Consider the following 27,092-nt stretch of genomic DNA (forward strand, 5'->3'; position numbering starts at 1 on the left):
GAATTTCTTCTCTAAGGGCAGTGAATCTGCAAAATTCGTTACCACAGGGCTGCAGAGTCTGGGTTGTTTGGTATATTGAAGGCTCAGAGAAACACTTGTTTAATCATTAAGTGAATAAGTGTCATGTGGAAAAGGCAGGAAAGTGAAGTCCAGCATTGTCAGATCAGCCAAAACCTCATTGAATTGTGGAGCAGAATTGATGGGCTGAATGGCTTACTTCTGCTTCTATATCTTGTGGCTACTTTCAGGACAAGGTGAATTCAGGCCTTCAAATACAGAATGATTGTTATTTGGAATAGACCTACCCTGTAAATTTATGCAAATTTGCTTTTGTGGGAATCAATGCTGTTAATAGACCAAAACCTTGATAAATGGAAGCTCCATAATGCAAATATTACTGGATGAAAACTGATTTTCTGTGCCATAATCATTACAAAGTATGTTTTAATTATTACACATATATAATGTTATGTATTTTCTGACTCCAATCATAAAAATACTCCCCACACTCATGAACAAAGGTTTTGTGGCATTCAGTTTATTGTAGTAGTTATTGTTCACCCACACAATTATCATGTAGAGTAATTGGCAGTTTGTGTTTTTTATTCGTTCCTGGGATGTGTGCATGTGCCCAGGCTGGCATTTCCTGCCCATCTCTAATTGTGTGGTATTAATGGAGCTGCCTTCCTTGAGGGTGTTGGTATACCCACTGCTGTTAGTAGTTCTGATCCAAGTGGAGACCTTCACTAAACCATTTTTGAGGACATTTTTGAGTCACCGACGTAGTTGTTGGTCTGGAATCTCACATAAACCAGACCAAGTAGATTTCCTTCCTTAAAACGTATTCATAAATCAGGTAATATTTCTACAGCAGTCAGTAATGGATTCATGGCCATCACTACGCCAGCATTTTGTTTTATGCATTGAATTTGAATTTCAATATCTGCAATCATGGAATTTGAACATATACGTCAAAGCAATACCCTGGGCCTCAAGATGACTAGTTCAGTGATGTTACTGTTACCCCACCACCTCCCAGCTAACAACAAAGTCAGACGTGCAAATATGAGAATGTATTATAGCCAGGAAACATGCTTCAAAGAATAAAGAAGTTTGGTGATAAATCAAAAGATCAACATTTTGATGATTTTGTACCAGGTCCTGAAATTTATTCTTTTACTGCTATGATATGCTTTGGATTCAGATTATTTGTCAGTTCCCACGGCTGCAAGAAATGCTGTGCCTTGATTGGGTCTTAACTTTTCAAGTGAGCTGTGTGCTGTACAGAACGTTACCTTCATTTCTTTCAAGTACTTGTAAATCTTGTACCTTTTTGTTTACTACAGCTGTTTGCAATTGTGCCTTAGTAGCATTTAACTTTTTTTGTGTGGATTAAAAGGTACTTAATCCTTCATCATGATTTATTGAACAATGCGTCTTGTAGACCTATGGCAGATAATACAGATTACAATATATGAATAAGATCAGGCATCAATCATTTGGCCCTACAAACCTGCTCTGGTCATTAATAAGATGATAGTTGATAATCTATATAACTCATAATCTTATGCTGCCTTCAGTGCTTCATTTGAACCTGCCTCCAACACACTTCTATATAGTTACTCGCTGTATGGAACATGTTTTTTGTCACCTAGCATTTGCTTCTTTTGCAAAACTCTTGGTTCTTAATCCATTTATGAGTGGGAACAGTTTCTCTGTCCACAGTGTCCAAACCCCTTATGATTTTGAAAACTCCTTGAAATCGCCTTGCCTTCTCCTGTCTAAGCAAAGCAGTCACAACTCTTCAAATCTTTCCTCATTGTTGAAGTGTCTTTTCCTTGGAATCATTCTCAAACTTTTTCCATACTTCTACTGTTCATTCTCATCCTTCCTGTCCTGTTGTGCCTAGAACAGGATGAATTGCTCCAGCTAAGCTCTAACCAGTGCCCTGTATAATTTATCTTAACCTCTCTGCTCTTGTACTCTATGTTCCTATTTAAGAAATCCAGAATACAATATGCTTTATTAGCTGCTCTCTTTACCTGTGAGTTACGTGCATAAATATCCCCAGGTGTCTATGCTCCTATGCACACTTCAGAATTGTGCTATTTATTTATACTGTCTCTCCAAGTTCTTTGTACTGAAGTGCACTATTTCACAGTTCCCTGCATTTAACTTATCTGCTACCTATCAGCCCACACTATCAAAATGTCAATGTACTTAGAAAATTCTGAACCGTACTCATAGTAGTTTACAATTCTGCCAGGCTTTATGTTGTTTGCGAACTTTGAAGTTGTCGCCTGCACATGTAAATGTAGATTTAACATTTGCCTGTGCCTTAACTTGCAGTAAGTCATATTTCCTTAATAACTTCATGTTCTACTTTCTGAAATCTAACAATAGTTTGTGTGATTAATTGTGTGTAGGTTTGGTCTCCATATCTGAGGAAGGATGTTTTGACTGTGGAGGGAGTGCAACAAAGTTTTCTACATTGATGGCTGGGTATAGTACCGTATTGACTGGTGTAGTAAATTGAGAGGGGATCTCAAAGAAACCTGCAAAATTCTAATGGGATGACATAGGGTAAATGCAGGGTAGATGCTTCTGATGACTGGATTGTCCAGAATCAGGGGTCACAGTCCAGGGATATAGCAAGAACTGCAGATGCTGGAGTCAGAGTCAACACAGTGTGGTCTAGAGGAACACAGTGGGTCAGGCAGCATCAGAGGAGCAGGAGACTCGACGTTTCTGGCCTAGACCCTTTATCAGGCCATGCTGTGTTCTTCCAGCTTCACATTGTATTGGCACAGTCTAAGAATACTTTGTAGGTCATTTAAGACTGAGATGAGGAGGAATTTCTTCACTCAGACAGTGGTCAACCTGTGGAATTCGCTGCCACAAAAAGCAGTTGAAGCCAAAGCAGTGATTAGAAAGGATTCTTCAAGCTGAAGAGATCAAAAGATATGGGGAGAAAGTGGGGACAGGGTACTGGGGAGGTGTTGGCCTAGTGGTATTATCACTGGACTGTTAATCCAGAAGCCCAGATGATGTTCTGAGGACCCGGGCTCAAATCCCACAAAGGCACATGGTGGAATTTGAATTCAGTAAATATCTGGAATTAAGAGTCGAATGATGATCATGAATCCATTGTTAATTGTGGAAAAACCTATCTGGTTCACTAATACCCTTTAGGGAAGGAAACTGCCATCCTTAGCTGGTCTGACCTACATGTCACTCCCGGGCCACAACAATGTGGTTGACTCTTAATTGCCTTCTGGGCAATTAGGGATAGGCAATAAATGATGCCAAGCCAGTGATGCCTTCATTTCATGAATGAATAAAGAAAAAAAAGGTTGGTTGATCAATCGTGGTAATTATGAATGGTGGAGCAGGCTCAAAACACAGTGTCCTATTCCTTTTGTTTTTTATGACCTGTGAATAATAAATGCTGAGCAGACAGACCTCAAGCGAATCACAGATGCAGGAATGCTTTGATTTAGAGATTCTTTTCTATGGATTGGTGTCCTGTTTTATATAATTATACATTATACACAACATTGATCTTTATTAAGTTTCTTTTATATATAACATGGTATTACACAATCAAACATTTACTTATTGGTGATATACTTTGCTGATGCATTTGTTATTACTAGTTTTCCTATGTTGCCAAATTTTAACCAGCAAATTAAATTCTTGTGTGTTAGGATCAACTCAGTTCTAATAATTAATTTAACTTACTTCTCAGGGAGACTGAAACACCTTTCTCCTCTGATACTGATTTTGAAGACTTTGATGGAAAATCTTATAATCCAACCAAGGTAAAAAGCACTAAGATTTTTTTTGTCAATTTGTAAACTAGATTTTTTCGCGAAATTGTAAAATTAAATTTGTATAATGCCATATCTTGTCCTTTTAAAGTCGACCCGCTGTTTGCATCTCTTGCTTGTGTAAAGTTGTTTGCTGCGCTATTGGTGATACATATATTTTTGATCCCATGAACAAAACAGGACTGAGGGTGTGGTCTAAAATTGATGAATTTTGTGCCGAGCTTAGAAGGCTGTAAGCTGTCCAGTCTAAAGGTGATATTGTGTTCTTGAGCACTTCACTGTAGCAGTTGTCAGAAGTCTGACACCAAGTGTGAACTGTCTTATGAGGAGCAATTGTATAAGCTGGGCTGGTAGTCATTGAAATTTAGAAGCATTAGAGATGACCTTGAAATGTGCAACATTCTGAAAGGACTGCACAGGGTAGATGCGGAAAGGTTATCTCTCCTTGTGGGAAAGTCTCACGCCAATGCACATAATCTTAGAATACGGGGTCGCATATTTAAGGTGGAGGTGAGGGGGACTTTCTTTTCCGGGGGTTGTGAATCTGTGGATTTCTTTACGAAAGAGGGCTGTTGAGGTGGAGCTGACTATGAGCTAAATGGACTATTTTTGCTGTTGCATCTAATGGTAGTATGGCTTTATTGAGTTATTGCAGCTGGCACTGCTGCAACATATCTGTTTGGTTAAGTCTTGTGCCTAGCCTGTTTATAGATGTGGTAATTCCACAACATCAGGACTACCTGCAAGAGTACTCTGAAGTCCTTGAGATGTAGGTACGCTGTTAGGAAGAGAGTTCCAGGATTTTGAACCAGCAGCAGTGAAGGAATTTTATTTTCTATTCACTTATGGGATGCAGGCATCATTGGCTGGGTGAACATTTAATACCTGTCTATTGTTGCCCATGAGAAGATGGTGGTAAGCTGCCTCTTGAACTGCTGCAACCCATGTGCTGTAAGTTTATTAGGGAGAGAGTTCCAGGATTTTGATCCAGTAACACTGAAGGAATAGTGATATATTTCAGTTCAAGATGGTGAGTGGCTTGGAGGACAGCTTGCAGGTGGTTGCTGGAGTCTGTTAGGTTTGTTTTTCAGAGACCCTCACGGACTAGATGCAATAGCAAGACACAGACCTGGCTACAAAAACACAAGCCTTTATTATTAGAGATAATGGGAACTGCAGATGCTGGAGATTCCAAGATAATAAAATGTGAGGCTGGATGAACACAGCAGGCCAAGCAGCATCTCAGGAGCTGACGTTTCGGGCCTAGACCCTTCTTCAGAGCTCTGATGAAGGGTCTAGGCCCGAAACGTCAGCTTTTGTGCTCCTGAGATGCTGCTTGGCCTGCTGTGTTCATCCAGCCTCACATTTTATTATCTTAGCCTTTATTATTAAGCAAGTACAAGCTGTGGAGGATCGCTGTACTCAACACGGCACAGAGCGCTGAGTTTCATATGCGATTTTCCCTGAACAGTGGACAGTCCCTGCTTTTTATACTCTGTGAATTGGCTGATACATGAAACAATTATTTGGAACATAAAGACAACAGGATACAGCATTGATCATTCGTGAAGTAACTGATAACAACAGGATGTGACTTCAAGTCGCCGAAGTGACAGAATGCGATTTCAAGCCGCCGAAGTGTTTGGTTTGAACAAAGGTCACTGACCAAGCCACTTCAATAGAAACATAGAAAATAGAAATAGAAGTTTCATGCCTTCACAAAACTTTCACCCCTTCACAGAATTACAGAAGTCTCACACCTTTACGAACGTTTCCCACCAAATCCTATTCAGGCAGGAAGTTTAAAACAGTTTCCACATACCCCAGTTTAAGACGATAAGGAGCATTAAATTAATGGGATGTTATCCCATTAACATCTCATTCTAAGGTGTATAAAAATTAATGGGCTAACATCTCTATTCCACGTGTCTGCTGCCCTAGGTTGAAGTGGTTATGGATTTGGAAAATACTGTGTCAGGACTTTTTGGTGAATTCCTGTCATGCAGTCTATTTCCAAGTCAGGATGGTGTGTAACATGGAGGTTATCTTGCAGATATTTTCAGGGGATTTTCACTCTTGGTGTTCAAGGTCGCAGTTTTGGATTATTCTGTCAGAGGAGCCTAGGTCAGTTGCTGCAATGCAGCTTGTACATGGTACAGATTGTGTGCATTTTGAACAAACTGGAATGCATCTGCAAGTGCAAATTCACCCCATAAATTTAGTGTGTTGCGCGCTTTTGAGAGAGTGAACATTTGAGAGTATGTGTGTGTATAGTGTGGTAGAGTCACCTGTAGTATGAAGTGAACTCAATATCCTGATTGACACCATCCTCGTGGGTTCCGAACTTGGCTATCAGCCTCTGCTTGGTGACTCTGCGTTGTTCTGTATTCTGAAGTCTCCCTTAGAGGACAGTCAAGGACGCTTGGCCTTGGATGTTTGGGTAAAAGTTCTCCAAGACTTTGGGATACACAACAATACAGAGTCACCAAGCAGAGGCCAATGGTCAAGTTCGGTACCTGTGACCAGGATCTTGGGTTCATATCACACTATAGATGACCCCACCATGCTATCTGCTCTCTCACATGCACATATACGTAAACACACACTCTCTCACACACACAATTTGTAGACAGTTAATGTGGTGTTTTATGAATTCCTCCTTTCAAAGTGAAACCAGTCTGATTCACAGACAGATTCTAACAAGGCCTCGCACCTCAAATGCAGTGTCTAACCTGGCATGTCACCTCTCGTATACTGAGGGAACTGATAAAACCTTCAGTTAACTTGGGGCAGCGACTTGAAAGAATTTTGGGAATTTGCATACTAATCCTTTTTAACCGATTAAAGGCTTAACCACCATCTTAGGTTTCTTTAGCACCGCATCAGTTCTATGAACTTTTGAACTTACACATTCTATGTCCGATGCTACCCCTCTCACTGATGCCTGAAGAAGGAATAAGACTTTGAAAGCTTGTGTCTTTAAATAAACCTATTGGACTATCGCCTGGTGTTGTTATTTTTGACCTTGTCCACCCCAGTCCAACACCGGCACCTCCACACCTTGTTTATAGACAGTGAGTGAAAAAAACAAAATAAGTGTGCATTTGACAGCTATCAGGTAGATAATTCAACTGAAGAACAGGCTGAATTTTGAAAATTCAGTAAGGGAAATGGAAATAAAACGAAAGAGCATCAAACTGAATCAAACAGTTTTGTTAAGGCATACAGATAGTAATCACTTGGCAAAAACTAAGATTGGAGCTTTGAGGGTCTGAAAAGAGCGTTTACCCTTGCAAGTAGAGGCATAGCTGTGATACCAAATGAATGTTCTATATCTGCCTTTACCGAGGAAGAAATTGCAGGCCAAGTCATCAGGAAAGAAGAGGTCATTGAGACAGTTTATGACCTAAGAACTCAGATGTTGGATAAACTCTGCAGGAGGGTTATAGGACCCAAAAACATGAACTCTAATTCTTTGAAGTTTGCATCAAATATAGACGGTGGTTAAAAAGACATTTAGCATGCTTACCTTCATTGCTCATTCTTTGAGTATAGGTGTTGGGAAGTCATGATGAGGTTGCACAGGATATTGCTGAGGCATGTTCTCGAGTACTGCGTCTAGTTCTGGTTGCCCACTTAGATGGCGAATGTTATTAATTTGGAGAGGGCTCAACAGAGATTAACCAGAATGTTGGTAATGAGAAAACACAGTGTGAAGCTGGAGGAACATATTACCAGGTATGGAAGGCTTGAGTTGTAAAGAAAGGCTGGACAGGCTGGGACCTTTTTCACTAGAGTGTAGGAGGTTGAGTGTTGACCAGAAAGAAGCCTATTAAATCATGATAGGTTTCGATAAGGTTACTGATTTTTTTTTTCGCCCCTAAGGATGGGGGATTTCAAGGCTAGGGGGCACATTTTTAAGGTGAGAGGACAGAGATTTAAAAAATACATGGGTGCAAATATTTTGCACAGAGAGGGATTCATCTGTAGAATGAGCTTCCTGAGGATGTGGTGGACGTAGGCACAATTGTAATGTTTAAAAGACAGGGCAGATAAGGGCAGAATAGAAAAGATTTGGAGAGATATGGAACAGGAGCAGGGCAGGTGGAATTTGTTTAGTTTGGGATTATGTTCAGCATGGACTCTTTCGACTGAAGGATCTCTTTTCGTGCTGTATGACCCTATGACTCTAAGACTCTCTGCAGATAATGCCTGACATGCTGATATTATCCAGCAATTTCTGTTTTTGTTTCAGATTTCTAGCGTTCCACAGTTCTTTTTGTTTTTTTTTGTTGGATAGGGTCATTGTGCTTAAAGCTGATAAGTCACCAAGAACTGATGAATTACTTGTATGGATACTGAGAAATATAAAGCTGTAAGTTGCTGAGGCACAGACCATAATTGTCAATTTTCCTGAGATTCAAAGGTCCCAGAGTCAGAGATGACTGCAAATGTTATACCACCGTTCAGAAGGATTGCCAAACTGCCCAGCAAATGCAGTCCAGCCATTTTTAACAAAGTTGTGGGAAAGCTTTTTAGAAAGCACAGCATAGTTTTGGACAATATTAGCAGTCACAAGGATCGTGGACTAATTAAGGAAGCCAGAACAGAGGTACCAATAGAAAATTATGTTGAACTCACCTTTGAATAAAATGTTCGATCAGGGTTTTGTGGTTGGCGGCTTTTTTGGTTGAAGAAGTACCATAAAACTGGCAAGTCACCGAAGTTGAAGTCCATGAAATAGAATGGATGGTAACAGCGTGGGTATGATCTTAGCTGAGTGACAGGAAACCGAGAATAGTGGTGAGTGTTTGTTTTCAAAATTGAGAGAGATTTGGGCAGAATTGACAGTGGAAAAACTGTTCTTGTTGGCAGATCGTGGTTGGTCAGCCAGTAGATACTGAAAGGAACCACTGATGACAGTGCATGATGGGAATCAGAATACTCTTCTCAAGGTCTGGTGGTAGTGGGTTCACTTGAGGCCTTCCAAAGACATTTGGATAATTAGCTGAAGCAAAAATAGAAGAACTACCTGGAAAAGATAGGAAAGACCACAGAACTGGCACAATCATGACAGGCCTTCTGTGTTTTAATCAGTCCAAGATTTTGTGAAATTTGAGTTGGAGCAATGGGCAGAATAAAAATAACAACAGATAAGAACCTTTTTTCATGGTGGACTGAACAATGGTGCTCGCAAGTGATCTCCATCTGTGTTTCATTTTCCCAATGTAGAGGAGCCCACATTGTGTGCGGTGAATGAAGCATAGAAGTTGACAGAACTATACATTTCAGTTGGAATGAGTCTTTAGCGTTTTAGACAATGAGAAGGGGAATAACGAAAGATGTTATTTTTGCTGCCCTCACGTGGAAAGATGCTACAGAAAAGGGTGGGGACTTGGAGTGTTTCTGTGATTGGCCAGGATAATGAAGAGGGAACAGTTCTTTCAGAATATGTAAAGGGAAGGGAAGGAAACACCTTTGGGGAAATAATGCTGAGGATGGTGGAAATGACAGATGATTCATGTGATAATGATGATCATGGGTGGGAAAGTGAGAACAAGAGTTCAATATCGTGAGTCTTGGAGGGCGGGAAGCATGGAGAGAAGAGGCACATGACCAAGAGCAGACTGGGTTGAGGGCCCTGATAATCCTAAGTGGGGTGGTAGTTGAATGAGAAATAAGCAAAATGTACAGAAGCATGTGCGGAAGGTTGCAATATTTGAATAGGTGCAACTGTGAAACAAAAATTGGGAGTACAGAATAAAGTTCTTGAAATGAGATGGAAACATAGTCAAGGTGCTTGTCAGAATCAACGAGTTTGTAGTAACTACCGATTGCTAATCCTCTGTCAAGGAATGGACAGGAGGAGCCCAAGGTGGATCGTGGGAATTGAGAGAAGAATGAAAGTTGGGTGCAGTGTTGATTAAAGTTTCCAACTCAGTGTAAGGATGGCAACTGTCACTGTGGTCATCAATGTCATGGCAAAGATATGAGAGAGGAGGATAGGACTGGAGTAGTGAAGGTTCCACATATCCCAAAGAAAGCATAGTCATGAGAATACCCGTGGCTACTCACATTTCTGTTCTGCATTTGTATTTTAAATTCTACTTTTGCGTGTGTAATAGATGTAGAAAAGCATTGTGAAACTGGGAAAATAATTTCATTGTTTTCTATAAATGTGATGACAATTTCACCTAACCCTTGCCGACTGAACCTGAACCACCCAAATATCTTGAGTAATATAATTCTGGAAAATTTGCACTGTATTAATTCCAAGGTCAACATATCTTTGCTGAGGTTTGGCATTTAAAACTGAACTGAAGAGATGTGATTAAATCTCTGTGTAACTGCTGGAATTTTTTCATTCCTGTGTCCTCCAGTAGTGTAAAGCACCAGTGTACAGCTCATTGTGCCTGGTTTGTGTCATTTGTAAACCTGAATGCTCAGTGAATGTGAGATTTTGTGGCCAGTGGCAAAAGATGTGCATCTTGTGGTGAAGCCCTGAAGCACAGACAGCACTCTTAGGATATTTCCATAACCGATGTGTGCCCGATATCCTGAAGTTGTTGCCAGTTCCATAAACTTATCAACAATGAATGAATGTTGACAGTTTGCTGTTAACTGTTTCTTCCCAAACCTGACCCACTGATTTATTCACAAGTTTGCAAACTTTCTATTCCTCGATTCAAGTCTCTCAAGCACAGTAGCCCGTGCTGATGTTGTGCTGTACTTGAGTGTTCAAGGTTGGGATTTATATATTTCTAGTCACTAATGATATGAAAGGCCAAGGGGATGTCATGGATAAAAGACATTGAGGTGTTCGATCAGCCAAAGTCATGATTGAGAGAGCTCAACAGGCTGAATGGCTCACTCTTGTACCAGTGGTGTAGCTCACATCAAGGGAATGTAGTGCCAATGTGTTTGGGGAGGAGGTGGTAAGAATGAACTGTAGTTGGCCTCAGACACTGGATTCAGAGGGGATAAATCAACAAGGAATCTGATTTTCTTTCGTACTTGGAAAATGCTGCTGGAAGTATTTGTCTGGATGAAAATGTGTAAGCATGCACGTGGTTGAATAAGTTGGAATGTTGTTTGTGTGAATCTCTATCTGGGTTTATGTGACCGACATTGCAAGTTGAATAGTGCTAAATGAAACCAGAGTGACTGTCTCCCAGTGATGCCTCCTCATAAACGATTCTCACCAAACTCCTCATCATTGTGACATCAAAAATCCTTTCACTGCTCAATACTGAACTGTTAACATCCCAGATGGATGAAGCTGCCACCTGTAACTAAAATCTATGCACAAGTTCCAATCAAAAAATGCAGAGTTAGTCAGGCTTTAGTTCTACCAGGTTAGGGATATGTGTATTTTTTTTAAATCACACAATGGAGATCCCAGTAATAGCAACTTTTTTTTGAAGGATGCAACAATTTTTTACCATGTGATTTTGCATGAACACGTCACGAATTATAAAATTACATTTCTTTCATGTTGTAAAATATATTGTTTAAAAATCTTATTTATTTCATTTTTAGTCCAGCAAAAAAGTAAAAAAAGTTTCTGGAGAGAAAGGAAAAAGCGGAAATGGTGGAAAATCTGCAACAGGCATGAACCGGATGAATGGACATCACCAACAGAATGGAGGAGTGGAAAACATGATGCTATTTGAAGTTGTGAAATTGGGCAAGAGTGCAATGCAGGTAAAGTTTATTAGAAGGAGTGATGGAGAAAATAAATTGTTTTCCATTGCAGGAACAAGACTCCACATAAAATTAATGGAACTATCTTGATATTGCTTGATATCAAGCATCGTTTGCGTTGTAAACCAAATGAGTAAGACAGCCATGTAAAGAGGCGGCTGCAGCATGTGTCTGTTTTACTTGCCACTTTATGTACAAATACCAAACTGTGATGCTGTAAGGAGCTGTAACTCCTGGGTTTTAATGAGCTATTTGCAAATTTTTCTTGTTCAGTGGTGACAAGTTCACGAGAGTGATAATGAACACAGTAACTTTTCATTACAGTAATGGTAACCTTTGGCATATTTTGTGGCATGAATTGATTCAGAAACATTCTAGCATTGTATAATATTAAAAGCTTTGTACTGCGTTGGCTCCTCCCTTCCAAGTGCTCGCATGCCACTCCTCCATCTTTTGTTTTCCTATTTTTCCATCATTTCATCTCATCTCACCCCTACCAATCTCGCGTGGTACCTCTCACCTCTCAATTTTTTGCCTTTTAGTAAGAATATCGTAATTGTGAGGTGTAAGCCAGTTATTTTTTCCACAGTATTTTTATAGCCCTGATTAGTTGCCTTTCTGTTCTGCTTTGTAGACTGTTGTAGATGACTGGATTGAATCCTACAAGCATGACCGGGATACTGCACTTCTGGATCTCATAAATTTTTTTATTCAGTGTTCAGGCTGCAAAGGTAAGTTGTTGACCTAGTATTTCCAGAAATCTTGATAGTGTAGTTCCCCAGCAACAAGTCAGAGTTTAATAATAAATGACACAATTGGTTAAACTTTTCATTTTGCACGAACTGCAAGACTTGGCAAGATAATTTGCAGAATTCCAATGTAAAGAAAAACAATAGTGCTCTGAGAAGACCATGATGATCGGCCGGCAAATGAATTCTAGTAGACTTGTTTCCCTGAAGAATGCACCATTTAGATAATAATTGGTTGCTATTTGCCAATCCTTGGTTAAATTTACACCAGCCAGATTGACTCTGACTCTGATCAGTCATGGTATTGCCATGAGGAGTGAGCCAGAGAATGAAAGTAAAATCTAAGACTGTCAGCCAGGCTCACATTGTGGAATGTTTGTGTGCACAGGAACCAGAATTTTTTTTTCCTTTTTCCCCTATTTTCTATGCTCTGTCTTGCATTCATTCCATTGACTGTTCTTGATCGGCAGGTGTAGTAACTGCTGAGATGTTCCGTCACATGCAAAACTCTGAGATAATTCGTAAGATGACAGAAGAATTTGATGAGGTAATTTTAAACATAATCATTTTCAAAAAGCAAATATAGGAAATAGAAACTAAGTGCTGGAATCTTTTCGCATGTTTGGTGGTTTTTGGGGCTTAAGAAACAGCGTTAAATTTCAGGTTCTTCAATCTTCGATCTAAGCATTGCATCTTTATTTTTGCAATTTTTAATACATATTTGGGATCTTGGGAAGTGTTTAAAAAAAAAGCTGCAGACAAAAACGCTACATATTGCAGGCTGCATCTGGGGAAGAGTTAAACCAGTTTCGGGTCAAAGAGTTTTCAAACTAGCGAGTTTTGAGAAGATTTGTAGCTCAGGTTGAGGTTCTGGATGTGAGTTTGCTCGCTGAGCTGGAAGGTTAGTTTTCAGACTTTTCGTCACCATTCTAGGTAACATCATCAGTGAGCCTCCGATGAAGTGCTGGTGTTATGTCCCGCTTTCTGTTTATCTGTTTAGGTTTCCTTGAGTTGGCCCAATGCAGGAAATGACATCACCAACCCAAGAAAACCTAAACAGATAAATAGAAAGTGGGACATAACACCAGCGCTTTGTCGGAGGCTCACTGATGATGTTACCTAGAATGGTGACGAAACGTCTGAAAACTAACCTTGCATCTCAGTGAGCAAACTCACAACCAGTTTCCAAACTGGATGATTTGTTAACCAGTTTAACCTATCCCAATAGTAAACTTTCATGTTATTTTAAGGACAGAAAAAAGTTGAAACTTTTCTTTCAGAATTATAAGTAACTTAGATCACTACTATTGTTACAGTTTCCATCTTGTGTAGAATGTTCAGTATATTTAGTTCTGGCAAAGTTCAAATCAGATCCAGTTTTAAATATTCATCAATGTTTGTAGTTATTGTTGCAGTCGTTGTGAATCTCATTTATTTAAAAATGCCATCTCCTTGGTATTGTTTATTTTCTAAAAGGGTGATGTGGAATTCTGCTGTGTTACTGAAGTTTTTAGTTGAACTAAGCAGATAAAACCAAAAGAAAAATAAAACCATAGAAGCTTCACCCCTTCAGTAACATTGAATTATTCAGATTTTATTATTAATTAATTATTGTCAATCATGTAATTATTTTGGTGCTTTGACTGATACAGTTTCAGTGAATGCTGAAATGATTGTCATTAAACAGAATATTTAATTAGGACCTAGCAACTGTTTGTGGAACTCCAAACCCAATGGTGAATAAACATGCAGACTGGAAAGCTTTGGAGACTGGTTATTGCTTGCCATAGCTTTACATCTTTATTCTAAACAATCCCCCAACCGTATTAGCTGCCTCCTCTTTATGTACACATCTAAGTAAGAAATAGTGAATTATTTCTAACCAGCTAGTTAAGACATGTTATGGCACTTCTCTGTCACTGGTGCGACTTTCTAGGACAGGATAGGGCAATGTGCCACAGGAACCCTTAGACACATCCGAAGTATTTTAAACAGTCTGTTCAGACATGTTTGCGACAAGCCTTTGGGGCATGTGAGACAGGAACCTGGATCTTCTGGCCCAGAGATAGGGTCACTCCCGCTGCCACAACATCTTCCTTCAAAGGAAAGTCAAACATTACTAAACCTGGTTGGGTATTTTTAGGTTAATGTTTGGAATTTGGACTGTTGCTGAATGATGCATTTATTGCTCATCCCAGGATTTCTTTGAGAAGTTTGTGTTGAACTGCTGCTTTGAATTGCTGCAGTCCATTTGGATTAGGTACGTCAGAGGTATAGATAGAGTGGACAGCCAGAGACTTTTTCCTAGGGTGGAGGTAGCTATTACAAGGGGGCATAGTTTTAAAGTGAGTGGAGATAGATATAGGGGAGATGTCAGAGGTATGTTCTTTACTCAGAGTGTGGTAGGGGCATGGAATGCATTGCCGGAGCAGGCAGTGGAGTCGGCCTCAATAGGGGCGTTTAAGCAGCTATTAGATAGGCATATGGATGATAGTATAAGGTAAAGGTGGAGGTTAGATAGACCTTAGGTTTAGGTTAACTGTTCAGCACAACATCGTGGGCCGAAGGGCCTTAGCTGTGCTGTACTGTTCTAGGTTCTATCCTCCATACCATTAGGGAGAGAATTCCAGGAGTTTGACCATGCAACATTGAATGAATGGTGGTCTATGCCCAATTTAGATGGTGAGTGGCTGGAAAGGGAGCTTACTGGCAGTGTTGCCATATATCTGCTGTCCTTGGCCTTTTGGATGGATATGGTTGTTAGTTTGGAAGGTGTTATCTAAGGATCTTTGAATTTCTGCAGTGCAATTTGTAGATGATGCACTCTACAGATACTGCGAGTCGGTGGTGAAAGGAACAAATGCTTGGAGATGCAGTGCCAACGAAGGAGCTTTGTCTTGGATAATGTCAAACTTCTTGAGTGTTGTTGGACCTGCACTCATCCAAGCAAGTGGGGATTGTTCCATCATACCCCTGATTTGTGCCTTGTAGATGGTGTACAGACTTTGAGGAGTCTGGAGGTGAATTACTGTAGTATTCCTCATCTCTGATTTGCTTTCATAGTTGCAGTATTTATATGATTCCTCAATATAAAGTTCACTTTCTGTTCAATGGTAACCCCCAGGTGTTGACAGTGGAGATTCCATGATGCTGATGCCATTGAAGGTCACAGTGCCATGAATACGTTCTCTTTAGCTGGTCATTGCCCAGTACTTGTGTTATGTGAATGTTCTATGCCCCTTGTCAGTCCAAACCTGGATATTGTCCAGATCTTATTACATTTGAACATGGTCTCCTCCAGTATCTGAGGAGTCGCAAATAGTGCTCAACATTGTGCAATCATCAACAAACATTGAATGATAAAGGAATTAAGGGATACGGTGAGAATGCGGGTAAGTGGATCTGAGTCCACGAAAAGATCAACCCTGATCTTATTGAATGGCACAGCAGGCTCAAAGGGCCAAACAGCCTACTCCTGCTCCTAGTTCTTATGTTCTTATGTTTTGTTCTTATGACCTTATGGTGTAGGGAAGATCATTGCAGCAGCCAAGGGTGGTTGGGCCTAGGGCACTACTACGAGGAACTCCTGCAGAGTTGTCCTGGAGCTGAGATGACTGACCTTCAGTAGCCATGAGCATTGCCTTTTGTGCCATATATGATTCAGATTAGCGCAGGCTTTTCCCTTTTTATTCCCATTGATGCTAGTTTTACCGAAGTTCCTCGATGCTACACCTGGTCAAATGCAGCCTTAATATTAAGAACAGTGACTCTCACCTCACCCATAGAATTCACCTGTTTTGGCCACGTGCGAACCAAGGCTGTAATGAAGTGTGGAACTCAGTATTCCTGCGTGTTAGTGAACAGGTTACTGCTGAGCAAATGCTGCATAGTTGGCATTGTTGGTGACCTCTCAAATAACTGTACTGATGAACAAAGAACAGTACAGCACAGGAACAGACCGTTTGGCCCTCCAAGCCTGCACTGATGCATTTTGCCCTTCCATACTAAAACTGTCTTCACTTCCAGAATCTGTATCCCTCTGATCCCTTCCTAAGCATGTATTTATCCAGGTGCTTCTTGAATGCTGCTATTGTGTCTGCTTCTATTAATGCCTGTGGCATGCATTCCAGGTACTCTCCATACATTGTGTGAAAAACGTGACTTGCACATCTCTTGTAAACTCTACACCGACCCCACCCCCCACCACCTCATTTTGAACCTTGATCTCTCCACCCTGGGAAAAATCCTCGTACTTTCCACTCTATCCATACCATTCACAATTTTTTAAACTTCTTTCAGGGTACCCACTTAACCTCCTTCATCCGAGTGAAAATACACCGTCTATTCAACCTTTCTTCATAGCTAAAATGCCTCATACTAGGCAGCATCCTGGTAAACCTTTTCTGTCCCCTCTCCAGAGCATCCACAACCTTCTGGTAGAGTGGTGACCAGAAGCGTGTGCAATATTCCAAGTGTGACCTAACTGAAGTTCTCTAAAGCTGCAGCGTAACTTGCCTATCATTATATTCAGTGCCCCTTCCGATAAAGGCAAGCATACTAAAGACCTTTTTTCCCCCCTTATCTGCCAGCAGCGCTACCTTCAGTGATCTGTGGACCTGCACACCCTGATCTCTCTGCATGTCAATACTCTTTGTCTTTCACTGTATAATTTCCACCTGTACTTGACTTTCCAAAATGCATCATCTCACATTTGTCTGGATTAAACACCATTTGCCATTTTTCTGCCCGTGCCTTCAACTGATTTCTATCTCGCTGTATCCTTTGACAATCCTTCTCACTGTCCACAGCTCTACCAATCTTTGTATTGTGCGTAAACTTACTACTTAGACCAGCCATGTTTACCTGCAAATCATTTATGTAGTTCAGGAGCTTAAAGGCCCCAGCACTGCTCCTAGTAGAGCACCACTAGTCACAACCCTCCATTCTGGAAAAGCGTCCACTGCTACCCTCTGTCACCTGTAACTATGGCAGTTCTGTATCCATCTTACCAGCATACCCCTGATACCATGTGACTTTACCTTTTGTACTAGTCTGCCATGATGATTGTGGGTAGGTAGTGGGCGATAATTGACTGGAATAGTTTTTGTACGCAAGACATAACTAAGCTTTTGGCACTGATGATCATGAATCCGTTGATGGTCGGTAAAACGCATCTGGTTCACTTACGTCCTTCAGGGAAGGAAGCTGCCATCCTTGCCTGGTCAGGCCTACATGTGATTCCAGACCAACAGCAATGTAGTTGACTCTTAACTGCCCTCTGGGCAATAAATGCTGGCCAAACAGAACGAAGAAGAAAGTATTATCAGGGAGATGCCAGCATTACAGTTTTGACGCACTGCCAGCATAGGTGGGACTTCTACCTAGACTTCCTGGCGCTGAGGTACTGTGCCACAGCAGTCTTACAAATCTAAAAGCTATTTCAACAAAAAGAAACGAAATTGAACCAAATCTTGAACTCACGCAAATACTGAGCACACTGGAACTTTAAAGAAAACTGGGGAACAAATTAAAGCATGGTTTTTGAGAGAAAAATTCCAACCACCAAACTAAACCTCAACAGTAATCAGATTAGGTATCTATTTTCTTTCTTAAAAGAATACAGAATATATTTGCATTTTTATATGTTTGGATTAAGGAGCTATTTTGTTTCAATTTGTGATCTGCAATTCTGCACCAAATTATCTTTGAATGATCTATCTGTCTTTATTTGTTTTAATCACATTTAATAAACTTTCTTATACTTCAGGACAGTGGTGATTACCCGCTTACAATGCCTGGTCCACAATGGAAGAAATTCAAGTCGAGTTTCTGTGAATTCATCTCTGTGCTTGTGAGGCAGTGTCAGTACAGTATCATATATGATGAATATATGATGGACACTGTTATTTCACTGTTAACTGGGTTATCAGACTCCCAGGTTCGAGCATTCAGACACACCAGCACATTGGCAGGTGAGGTATCGACTTCAAAGTACAGAAATTGTTTCCTTCCAGTTAGATATTGCTTTTAGGTTTTTCATTTTCTACCTCCAATTAAAATCGTATACTGGTTGGAAGTTCTTATTTTGCAACCCTCAGGACCAGTTACTTTCAATGAAGGATATTTTCAGACACGCTTTCCTTTCCCTCTAGGATCTTTTACTGATCATCTCTCAACCAAAAGCAAAATATTAATTTAACCTTTGAACACATTTTAGCCAGTGGGCTCACGTCATCTTTACAGATACTACCAAGTTTTTGAAAAAACATTTCTCATCACCTCTGCGCTTATTGTTCTTTGTCTGCATTTGTTGCTACACTTACCATTTAGATCTGTTTGGGCTCTTTGCAAAAAAAAAAATTCAGTTGGCCTGAACAGACATGAATTGACCCAAAAGCCAAGTTTTTTTCTCCCACAAGTGCAAACTCAGTGTATCAACAAGTTTGTTCAGTTCCTTTGGGGGAAAAGAACTTTGCTTCACCCAAATGGACTTAGTAACAAAGTTTTATTTTTCCAAAGACTAGAATTCACCCTGTCGACAGGTTTGTTTGGGTTCGTGTTTGTAAAGACCTTGGCTTCCAGGTCTCTCTGGTTCTTGGATGCATGCATAAAGGGTACAAACCTGTACTTGATGACATTTTATCGTGTGCAGATGTTTAATATTCAAGAGTTAACTTTTTACAATACGAGTAACTTGTAAGGTTTCTGTTTCTGCAGTACTTTTGTTTTCCCTTTGTGCATGTGAAAACGTATAGTTTATTTTTGAAAATATTTGACTCACTACTTGTGCATCCAAGAGTGCAATTGTATGTGTCTGTTGAGATACCAGTGCCTTAATTGAGGTTTTTTTTCCTCATGAGAGACAAAAAAGCACTTTTGGGCCATGGTTCTGTGAATTGTTTAAATGGGTTTAAATTTGCTATCTGGTATTAGATTTTCTTTGACTGGAAGGTGAAAAGTGAGTTCTTAATGTTGAGAAACAAAATATAGTGAAGGTGACACTTATGCATGTATCTGGCAAGTTTTATACACACTCATAGCTTATAAATTGGAAATTGTTTGATTGATCTGAAAGAGTAATAAATTGAGGTGCAGAGAACTTTGGCAAACTGGTCACCTTCCAGTATTTCACTTGATATTAAGTTCCTTGCTGTTATTTCATTCATTGCCAAATCTCAAAGCTGCACAATAGTTTTCATTGGTATTTTCACTCCTCTTTGTAATCCAAGCCTTTTAAAACTCCAAATGATAACATCACTCTAATTTAGTACATTTCTTCCACTCTTGTTAATTTTGGTCCCGTGTTTACTTTCATTTAGGTTTCTCAACCTCAAGTCGATAAAATCAAGTCATGATTTACATAGGCTGCAGCTCAGAAGTCTAAAAATAGCAGCTTGTTCTTCTGATATGTCAGAACTTGACCGAAGTGGTGTTCTCAATTCTGACGATTTTACTATTGAAGTTAAAAGTCTTGTAAAGAAAAGACTATAAAAACAGAACTATTTAAATATTTTATTGTAGATTTCATGTGTTTTAGGAAAGCACGTTACATTTTAGTTGCAAATAAAGTGAATTATTTGGTATTTGTATATGTAATTAAACTGTCTGGCCATTTCTTTTTATAGCTATGAAGCTGATGACAGCCCTAGTAAATGTGGCGTTAAATTTAAGTATTAACATGGACAATACTCAGCGGCAATATGAAACTGAAAGAAATAAAATTATTGGCAAAAGAGCCAATGACAGGTTGGAGCTCCTATTACAGAAAAGGAAAGAGGTCAGTTAAATGTCAGTGCCGCAACATGACTACTTGCTTGTTGCAATCGAAAGAAAGTAACTGAGTTTATCAGATTTCCTTCATCAATCTTTTTTCATTTTCTGTTATTTTGTGGTGTGTGGATTGTATTTTTAATGTGTTGATCATTGAGGTGCTGAAGTGACTCTTTCTTCAAAGCCTGTGTCATAGTTAGAAAAATCTGTTGGTAAACAACCATAAATAATTAAGCCTTACAATATAAAATGTGGTTAATTCAATTCATTATTATTTATTTAAATAGAAATATGAAACAAAGAGAAAAGTTCAATTAACAACTAGCTTCACTTGGAAATTGCCTAAAGATTAACTTGTTTGTTCTATACTTACTATCACTTTTTACTCAATTACAGTGGCTATTGTTTCAATGGTTTGCATTCATATTTACTCTGTCAAATGACTGTTTTTATTGAACTGCAATAATTATTTTATGGATTGTTATATTTTACTTCTCCTGTCAGAGGCATTCTTGCATGATTAGGAGTTTTTTGAGGATTCAGAAATAAATTTTAAAAGTCTTAGACCATAAGACATAGGAGTGGAAATAAGGCCATTCGGCCCATCAAGTCCACTCCACCATTTAAATCATGGCTGATGGGCATTTCACCTCCACTTCCCTGCACTCTCCCTGTTGCCCTTGATTCTTTGTGAGACCAAAAAGTTATCGATCTCTGCCTTGAAGGCATCCAACGTCCCGGCCTGCACTGCACTCCGTGGCAATGAATTCCACAACCCCACCACTCTCTGGCTGAAGAAATGTCGTCTCATTTCAGTTTTAAATTTACCTCCTCTAATTTTAAGGCTGTGCCCATGGGTTCTAGTCTCCCCGCCTAACGGAAACAACTTCCTAGCATCCACCCCTTCTAAACCATACATTATCTTGTAAGTTTCAATTAGATCTCCCCTCAACCTTCTAAACTCTAATGAGTACAATCCCAAGATCCTTAGCCATTCATCATACGTTAAACCTACCATTCCAGGGATCATCCGTGTGAATCTCCGCTGGACATGCTCCAGGGCTAGTATGTCCTTCCTGAGGTGTGGGGCCCTCAGGCCTATTCTAAATGGGGCCTAACTAGAGCTTTATAAAGCCTCAGAAGCAATCGCTGCTTTTATATTCCAACCCTCTTGAGATAAATGACAACATTACATTTGCTTTCTTAATTACAGACTCTACCTGCAAGTTAACCTTTAGAGAATCCTGGACCAACACTCCCAGATCCCTTTGAACTTATGCTTTGCGAATTTTCTCACTATTTAGTTGCACAAAAACTTTTAAAACCTTCTGGAATCTTTTGTAATGTTACAAAGTGAATGATCACGCATCTACTTCAAGAAATAGAGCTGTAGCTACATTGATGCATGCATGTGTACAGTTTTGCAGCTGTTTTTTGGCAGTCTGCAGTGTAAGCAGGAGCTGTCAACAAACATCACAGACACATGTGCAGTATTAAACTCAGTTGCTGTAGCATAACTCTAGCCTCCCAAATGTGCCCCAGCCACTTTATCCATTTGCTTTCAACGCAAGGCAGTTTCACTTTCTTAATGTCTTGCCCAAGTTACTATTTTAATTAATAGACTGACAGGCTTTAGAATTTTAAGGAACAACATAGTGTTGTTCGCCAAATGAAGTGTTGACGGCACTTTGCCAATCCATAATGTAAGTACTCATAACTCAGATGCTTTGTAAATTGTGGTCAGAGCAATGTGTGCAGGTAGGCTTTATCTTCTCAAAATATATTTTTTAAGCATTTTATCTGTTGAAAATAGCTAATTCAAAAGAATCACTTGTTAAAGCAGATAAACTGTACCTTACAAAGATTTACAGTGGAAATAGAACTTCCAGTTTCTGCAATTAACTATTCATATAGTTTAGTCAGTGGGTGGACTCTATTGAGAAGAAGACACCTGACATTAGATTTGGTTTTAATGTTGAACTTAGTCTGGCTTGCACTTTCCTTTGTATCTGTTCATGAGTTTATTTGAGGGGCATGGAGCTAAATTTCACCTTTATTTTCAACTCTGGTATTTGTACACTAGATCTCGAGGTTTACTGGAATGCAAACTAGACTACATGGGTTAAATCATGGGGGAGGAGATCACACAAATTGAGTTGCATTCTCTGTAATTTAGAAGTCATGGGTGGTTTGAGTAAAGACATTCAACAAGGCACCTCAAAAGATTAGATCATAACATAAGAGTTCATGGTGTTGGAAGTAAGTATATTGGCATGGTTCGAGAATTGGCTAATGGGCAGGGAACAGTTAGTGTGGATAAAAAGGTTTTATTTTCGGGTTGGTGACCAGTAGGGTTCCACAGGGGTCAGTGCTGAGACCACATCTGTGTACTATGTATATTGCTGTTTTCGAGGATGGAAGTAGAGGCACTGTAGCTTGATTGGAAGATGACGAAAAATAGGTAAAGGGAGTTGAACTCAAGTTTATGAGCAAAAATGATAGGTTGACTAAGTGGACAAAAAGTTGGCAATTAGAGTATAGTGTGGGGAAAATGCAAAAAGAGCTCAACCTTTCAGAAGTGAAATTGAGAAAAGCTTCTACATACTGTAGAATTTTGGAATTTTCTTCAGAAAATGACAGGTCCTGCTAATGACTTAGGAATTCCTGTTAACAAAATGTATTGAGGTAAGTTGGCAGAGGTAAGTATATAGAACTTGGTCACAGATGAGCAACAACTAATTTACTGATGGAATTTGCTAATGCCTGCTCATTTCAATGTTCCTATGGTTCTGTTCTGTTGCACTGTCCTTAGCAACACATTTTTCCCAAAATTGATAAACACAGCACAAAAGATTTGAAATTTTAAGCTATGTTTGTGGCAACTTGTGTTTGTGTACATTTTTATTGCAATAATTAGTTCCAGAAGTTGCACTGCCTACAAATTGCCATGATTCTATATGTAATCAGTCATTGAGGTTTTTTTTAAAATTGCTGATCACCTTCTGGATACTAGAAAGCACATTTTAAAAGCTTATAAAGAATTTTTGAAAAGTTTTCTTAATCAGCTGTCACATTCCAATGTAGCTTGTTTGTCATTTTTACATTTTTTTTAAACATAATATTCTTCATTGATTGTAAACAAGACATTATTGATGGGTTTTTTTTGCAGTAAACCTATTGGCAATTGTATTATTTGACCTGTACCAAGTCACTACTCTTAATTGTATCAAGGAACTTTTATCGAGCAACCACTCTTATTTAAATTTCATTCTGTAATACCTTATTGAGGTGTTGTGTCGTGAAAAATTTTGTCAATGTACAAATGGATTTGAACAGAAACTAAAAGAAATGAAACACTTGTAAAAAGATGCAGATTTTTGCATTTTACTTTGCCTTGGATTAGTAGTGCTGAATACACTAAGCCTCCCTCTACGGGTGTAAACTAGTTCAAGATTAACCTTGAACTTACTTCATTTTATTGTTTCCCTTCGCAGCTTCAAGAAAATCAGGATGAAATTGAAAATATGATGAATGCTATTTTTAAAGGGGTGTTTGTACATCGATATCGGTAAGAGCTTCAAGGTGTCTTGCACTTGTGCATGGCTTGAATTATCGCAGGAAAATTTTTGCCTTTTGTGTCAGATTATTTAATTTTGATTGCGCTGTTTTGTTTCTCCTACAGTGATGCAATCTCTGAGATAAGAGCAGTCTGCATCGAAGAGATTGGGGTATGGATGAAAATGTACAGTGATGCCTTCTTAAATGACAGTTATTTGAAGTATGTAGGGTGGACCATGCATGATAAGGTAATTCAAAACAATTATTTTTTAAATGTTTATTGTACAGTTGCGTATGAAGCACTGAAACTTGTTTGACTTTTTCTGTAAATTATTTTGCATATTGTGTGGATCAAGAAGTGTATTTATGTACCAAATGTTACCAGTTTCATGGTTCATTTCCAGAATTCTGCATTCTGTGGAATGCCAGTGGGAGTGGTATGCATTATTTTATAGAAAATCTTTTATTAATTTTCTTGGTGTGTTGAAGAAAGGCCATCCCTCCTACACTAACCCCCCATTCAGTTCTTCAATGTGATACTTAGTAATGTGCTTTTTTTTTCAGCAAGGGGAAGTGAGGCTAAAATGCTTAACAGCCCTGCAAGGTCTCTATTATAACAGAGAGCTCATTCCTAAACTTGAACTTTTTACAAGTCGTTTCAAGGTTAGTTAATTTTAAATTACCTACAACTGGATTTCTACATTTAGTTTTATAAATTGTACTTTGTGACTGTTAATGCTTGTGAAATAAAGATTTTCTATTGGAGTGCACACCCAGTCTACAAAACTTCCATGACTGGTTTCCTACCCACTGTGGTTGACAGAGCCCTCAACCACACTGGCCCTATTACTTGTACTTCCACCTTTGCCCCTTGCCATCACTCACAACAGCATGACCGGGTTCCCCATCTCCTCACTTTTCATCCCACCAGTCTCGGTATTCAAATATTCATTCTCCATCATTTCAGACAACTCCAGCAGATCGCCACTGCCACACACATTTTCCCCTCACTTCCCCCATCTGCAGTTCGCAGAGATTGTTCCACCTGGGACACCCTTGTCCGTTCCACAACCACCAATAGCACCCCACCTCTCCACTGCCCTTTCCCATTTAATTGCAGAAGATGCAACATCTGTCCCTTGCTCACCACCCAAGGCCGTAAACAGCCTTTCCAGGGGAAGCAGCATTTCACCTGTACTGCCTTCAACCTTGTGTCTTGTATTTGCTGCACCCAATGTGACCTACTCTACATTGGAGAAAGGAAACCCTTTTTCGGCCTTGCGCAAGCAGGACCTGACTTTCCCATACCCGGCCATTTTAACACAACCTCCTGCTTGTATGCCCGTCCTTGGCATGCCGCAGTGTACCAGTGAATCACAGCACAAACTGGAGGAACAACATCTCATGTGCAGACGAGACACTTTACTGCCTTCTGGACTTACAATTGAGTTCAGCACCTTTAAATTGTGAATCATTTCTTCCTTTTAGCTTGTTATCAGGTCCTCCTCTCTCTCTCTCTCTCTCTCTCTCTCTCTCTCTCTCTCTCTCTCTCTCTCTCTCTCTCTCTCTGTCGCTCTCTGTCGCTCTCTGTCGCTCTCTGTCGCTCTGTCCGTTCCCCCCAAAAAAAATATCCCAGTTACTGTCCTTGAAGTCTGGCAGGAGACACAGCATTGTTCTGCCATTCTCACATTCCAATCACTTAATCTAAACTATTTCTCCTCTAGCACCCTACACCCAATCAACACACACGCATGTACACATAAGTGTTCTCCCCTCCACACTTCACTTCAGCTCTGCTGAAGAGTCATCTAATCTCGAAACATTTGCTTGCTCTCTTCCCGTTGATGCTTTCTGACCTGCCCTGATCTCCAGCATTTGTTGTTTTCACTTCAATACTTCATTTGTGTTTTTACACTTCTTCATGATTCTGTTAATTTTTTTCTTCGTTATAAATCCTTATCTTTATTATGGTTATAATTATGCTATGACACTAGTGGTGATGCTTAACTCAGTGCATCTGACTAGTTCCCCATCTTGTGGTTTGACCAATATCCTGAAAATCCTAAATAAAACTCAAGTTTCAGCAAAACTCAATCCTCAAGTAAAAGAAGCAAATTTAATAACATTATTCCGAAATATGCACATTGTTCTTCTAACCTTGGCACTCAGCTGTAAGAAGTCAGTTGCTGTAATGATTCCTCAAGACCATGCTGTTTCTCTTACAGGATATCCATTACTCGAGCGCCATTCCTGATACCTTTGACAAACTGCATCACCTTCTGTTAGAACATAGAACAGTAAAGCACAGTGTAGGCCCTTCGGCCCACGATGTTGTGCTGAACTTTTACCCAAAATCTAAGGTCTATCTAATCTCCACCCCTACCTTACACTGTCATCTATATGCCTTCTATTTCACTATTGTCGTATCCAGTTGATTTTCCAGTAAGCTGTGAAAATCACAATGTGGTATGATTGAAGTTCATTCCTACATAGCTGCTGCTTCCAGTCACTACTCTTCCTACCTCTCCCCTCTGCGGTTTGTCTTCCTCACTCTAATCTGCTCCACTTTGCCTATCAGCTTGTATCCAGAGCTTGGAATAAGCTAGGTGGTAGAAATTCAATATATAGGTGTCAAAATATTTACTCATCAAGATCATTCGTGTTATCTCCTCATTCAAAAAGGTCTAAAGATAAACCCAGAATCTATGTGGCAGTCAGTTTAATTACAGGGGTAGGCAAGCCAGTAGCAATACTGCGAGCAAAAATTAGCAGTCAGTCTAAACAAGGTTCAAGAAGAAAGACCAACATAAATTTGTTCAAAGCAAATATTTAAAAAGTTGACTGACTTCCAAATTGTATTTGATTAAAGTGCCACATAGCTTAGCCAGCAGTTTTGATCTCTATGGATGAAAAGAGGTAATGGCAACATGGAGACAAAGTTAACTGAGTGTGAGGAAGCAGCATGGTTGTAAACTGCTGTCACTCAGCATTATCCATCCTTCGGCAGTCTGTTTCCTTGCAGGGGGGCGGTGAAGAGTATGGGCTTTGAGGGTGGTGTGCGGGTAGTGCGGTTCTGTACTTAAGCCACTGCTTTCCTTGATTTATTTCAATGACTTAGACTTGGGTGTCTCGAGCACAATTTAAGTACTTGTAAATGAGAGTCTACAAAAATTTTAATGGGGAGGAGGATAATGATAGGCTTCAAAAGGACCAAGACAGGTTGGTGAAAAAGGTGGACAAAAACAGATGAAATTTTAATACAGAGCAATGTGCAAAGAATCATTTTGGTCGAAAAAAATGAGAAGGGGCAGTATAAAGCAAACACTACAATTTGAACAGGAACAGAATGACCTGGGGTTGTTTATACACAAATTGTTGAAGCGGGAGGACAGGTTGAGAAATTGAAATTGAAGAGGCATATGGAATCCTGTACCTCTGGAACACACTCATTTGCACATGTACAAACCAGGAAATATTGGTG

The 27,092-nt window shown here is 39.6% G+C and overlaps 1 protein-coding gene across 6 annotated transcripts in view; it reads left to right on the top strand.

Annotated features, from left to right (window-relative positions):
• Positions 1 to 27,092, top strand: part of stag2b (STAG2 cohesin complex component b) — a 173,134-nt gene that overhangs the window by 68,486 nt on the left and 77,556 nt on the right. For all 6 annotated transcript variants that reach the window (XM_059651403.1, XM_048544322.2, XM_059651402.1 and 3 more), the window contains exons 3-11: positions 3,749 to 3,821; positions 11,370 to 11,534; positions 12,169 to 12,265; positions 12,754 to 12,830; positions 18,051 to 18,255; positions 19,909 to 20,060; positions 23,548 to 23,621; positions 23,736 to 23,859; positions 24,176 to 24,274. In XM_059651403.1, the coding sequence (XP_059507386.1) occupies positions 3,749 to 3,821; positions 11,370 to 11,534; positions 12,169 to 12,265; positions 12,754 to 12,830; positions 18,051 to 18,255; positions 19,909 to 20,060; positions 23,548 to 23,621; positions 23,736 to 23,859; positions 24,176 to 24,274 (1,066 nt within the window). The remainder of the gene's footprint in view (positions 1 to 3,748; positions 3,822 to 11,369; positions 11,535 to 12,168; positions 12,266 to 12,753; positions 12,831 to 18,050; positions 18,256 to 19,908; positions 20,061 to 23,547; positions 23,622 to 23,735; positions 23,860 to 24,175; positions 24,275 to 27,092) is intronic.

This window comes from Stegostoma tigrinum, chromosome 15 (genome assembly GCF_030684315.1).
Source record: "Stegostoma tigrinum isolate sSteTig4 chromosome 15, sSteTig4.hap1, whole genome shotgun sequence".
Lineage (NCBI taxonomy): Eukaryota > Metazoa > Chordata > Chondrichthyes > Orectolobiformes > Stegostomatidae > Stegostoma > Stegostoma tigrinum.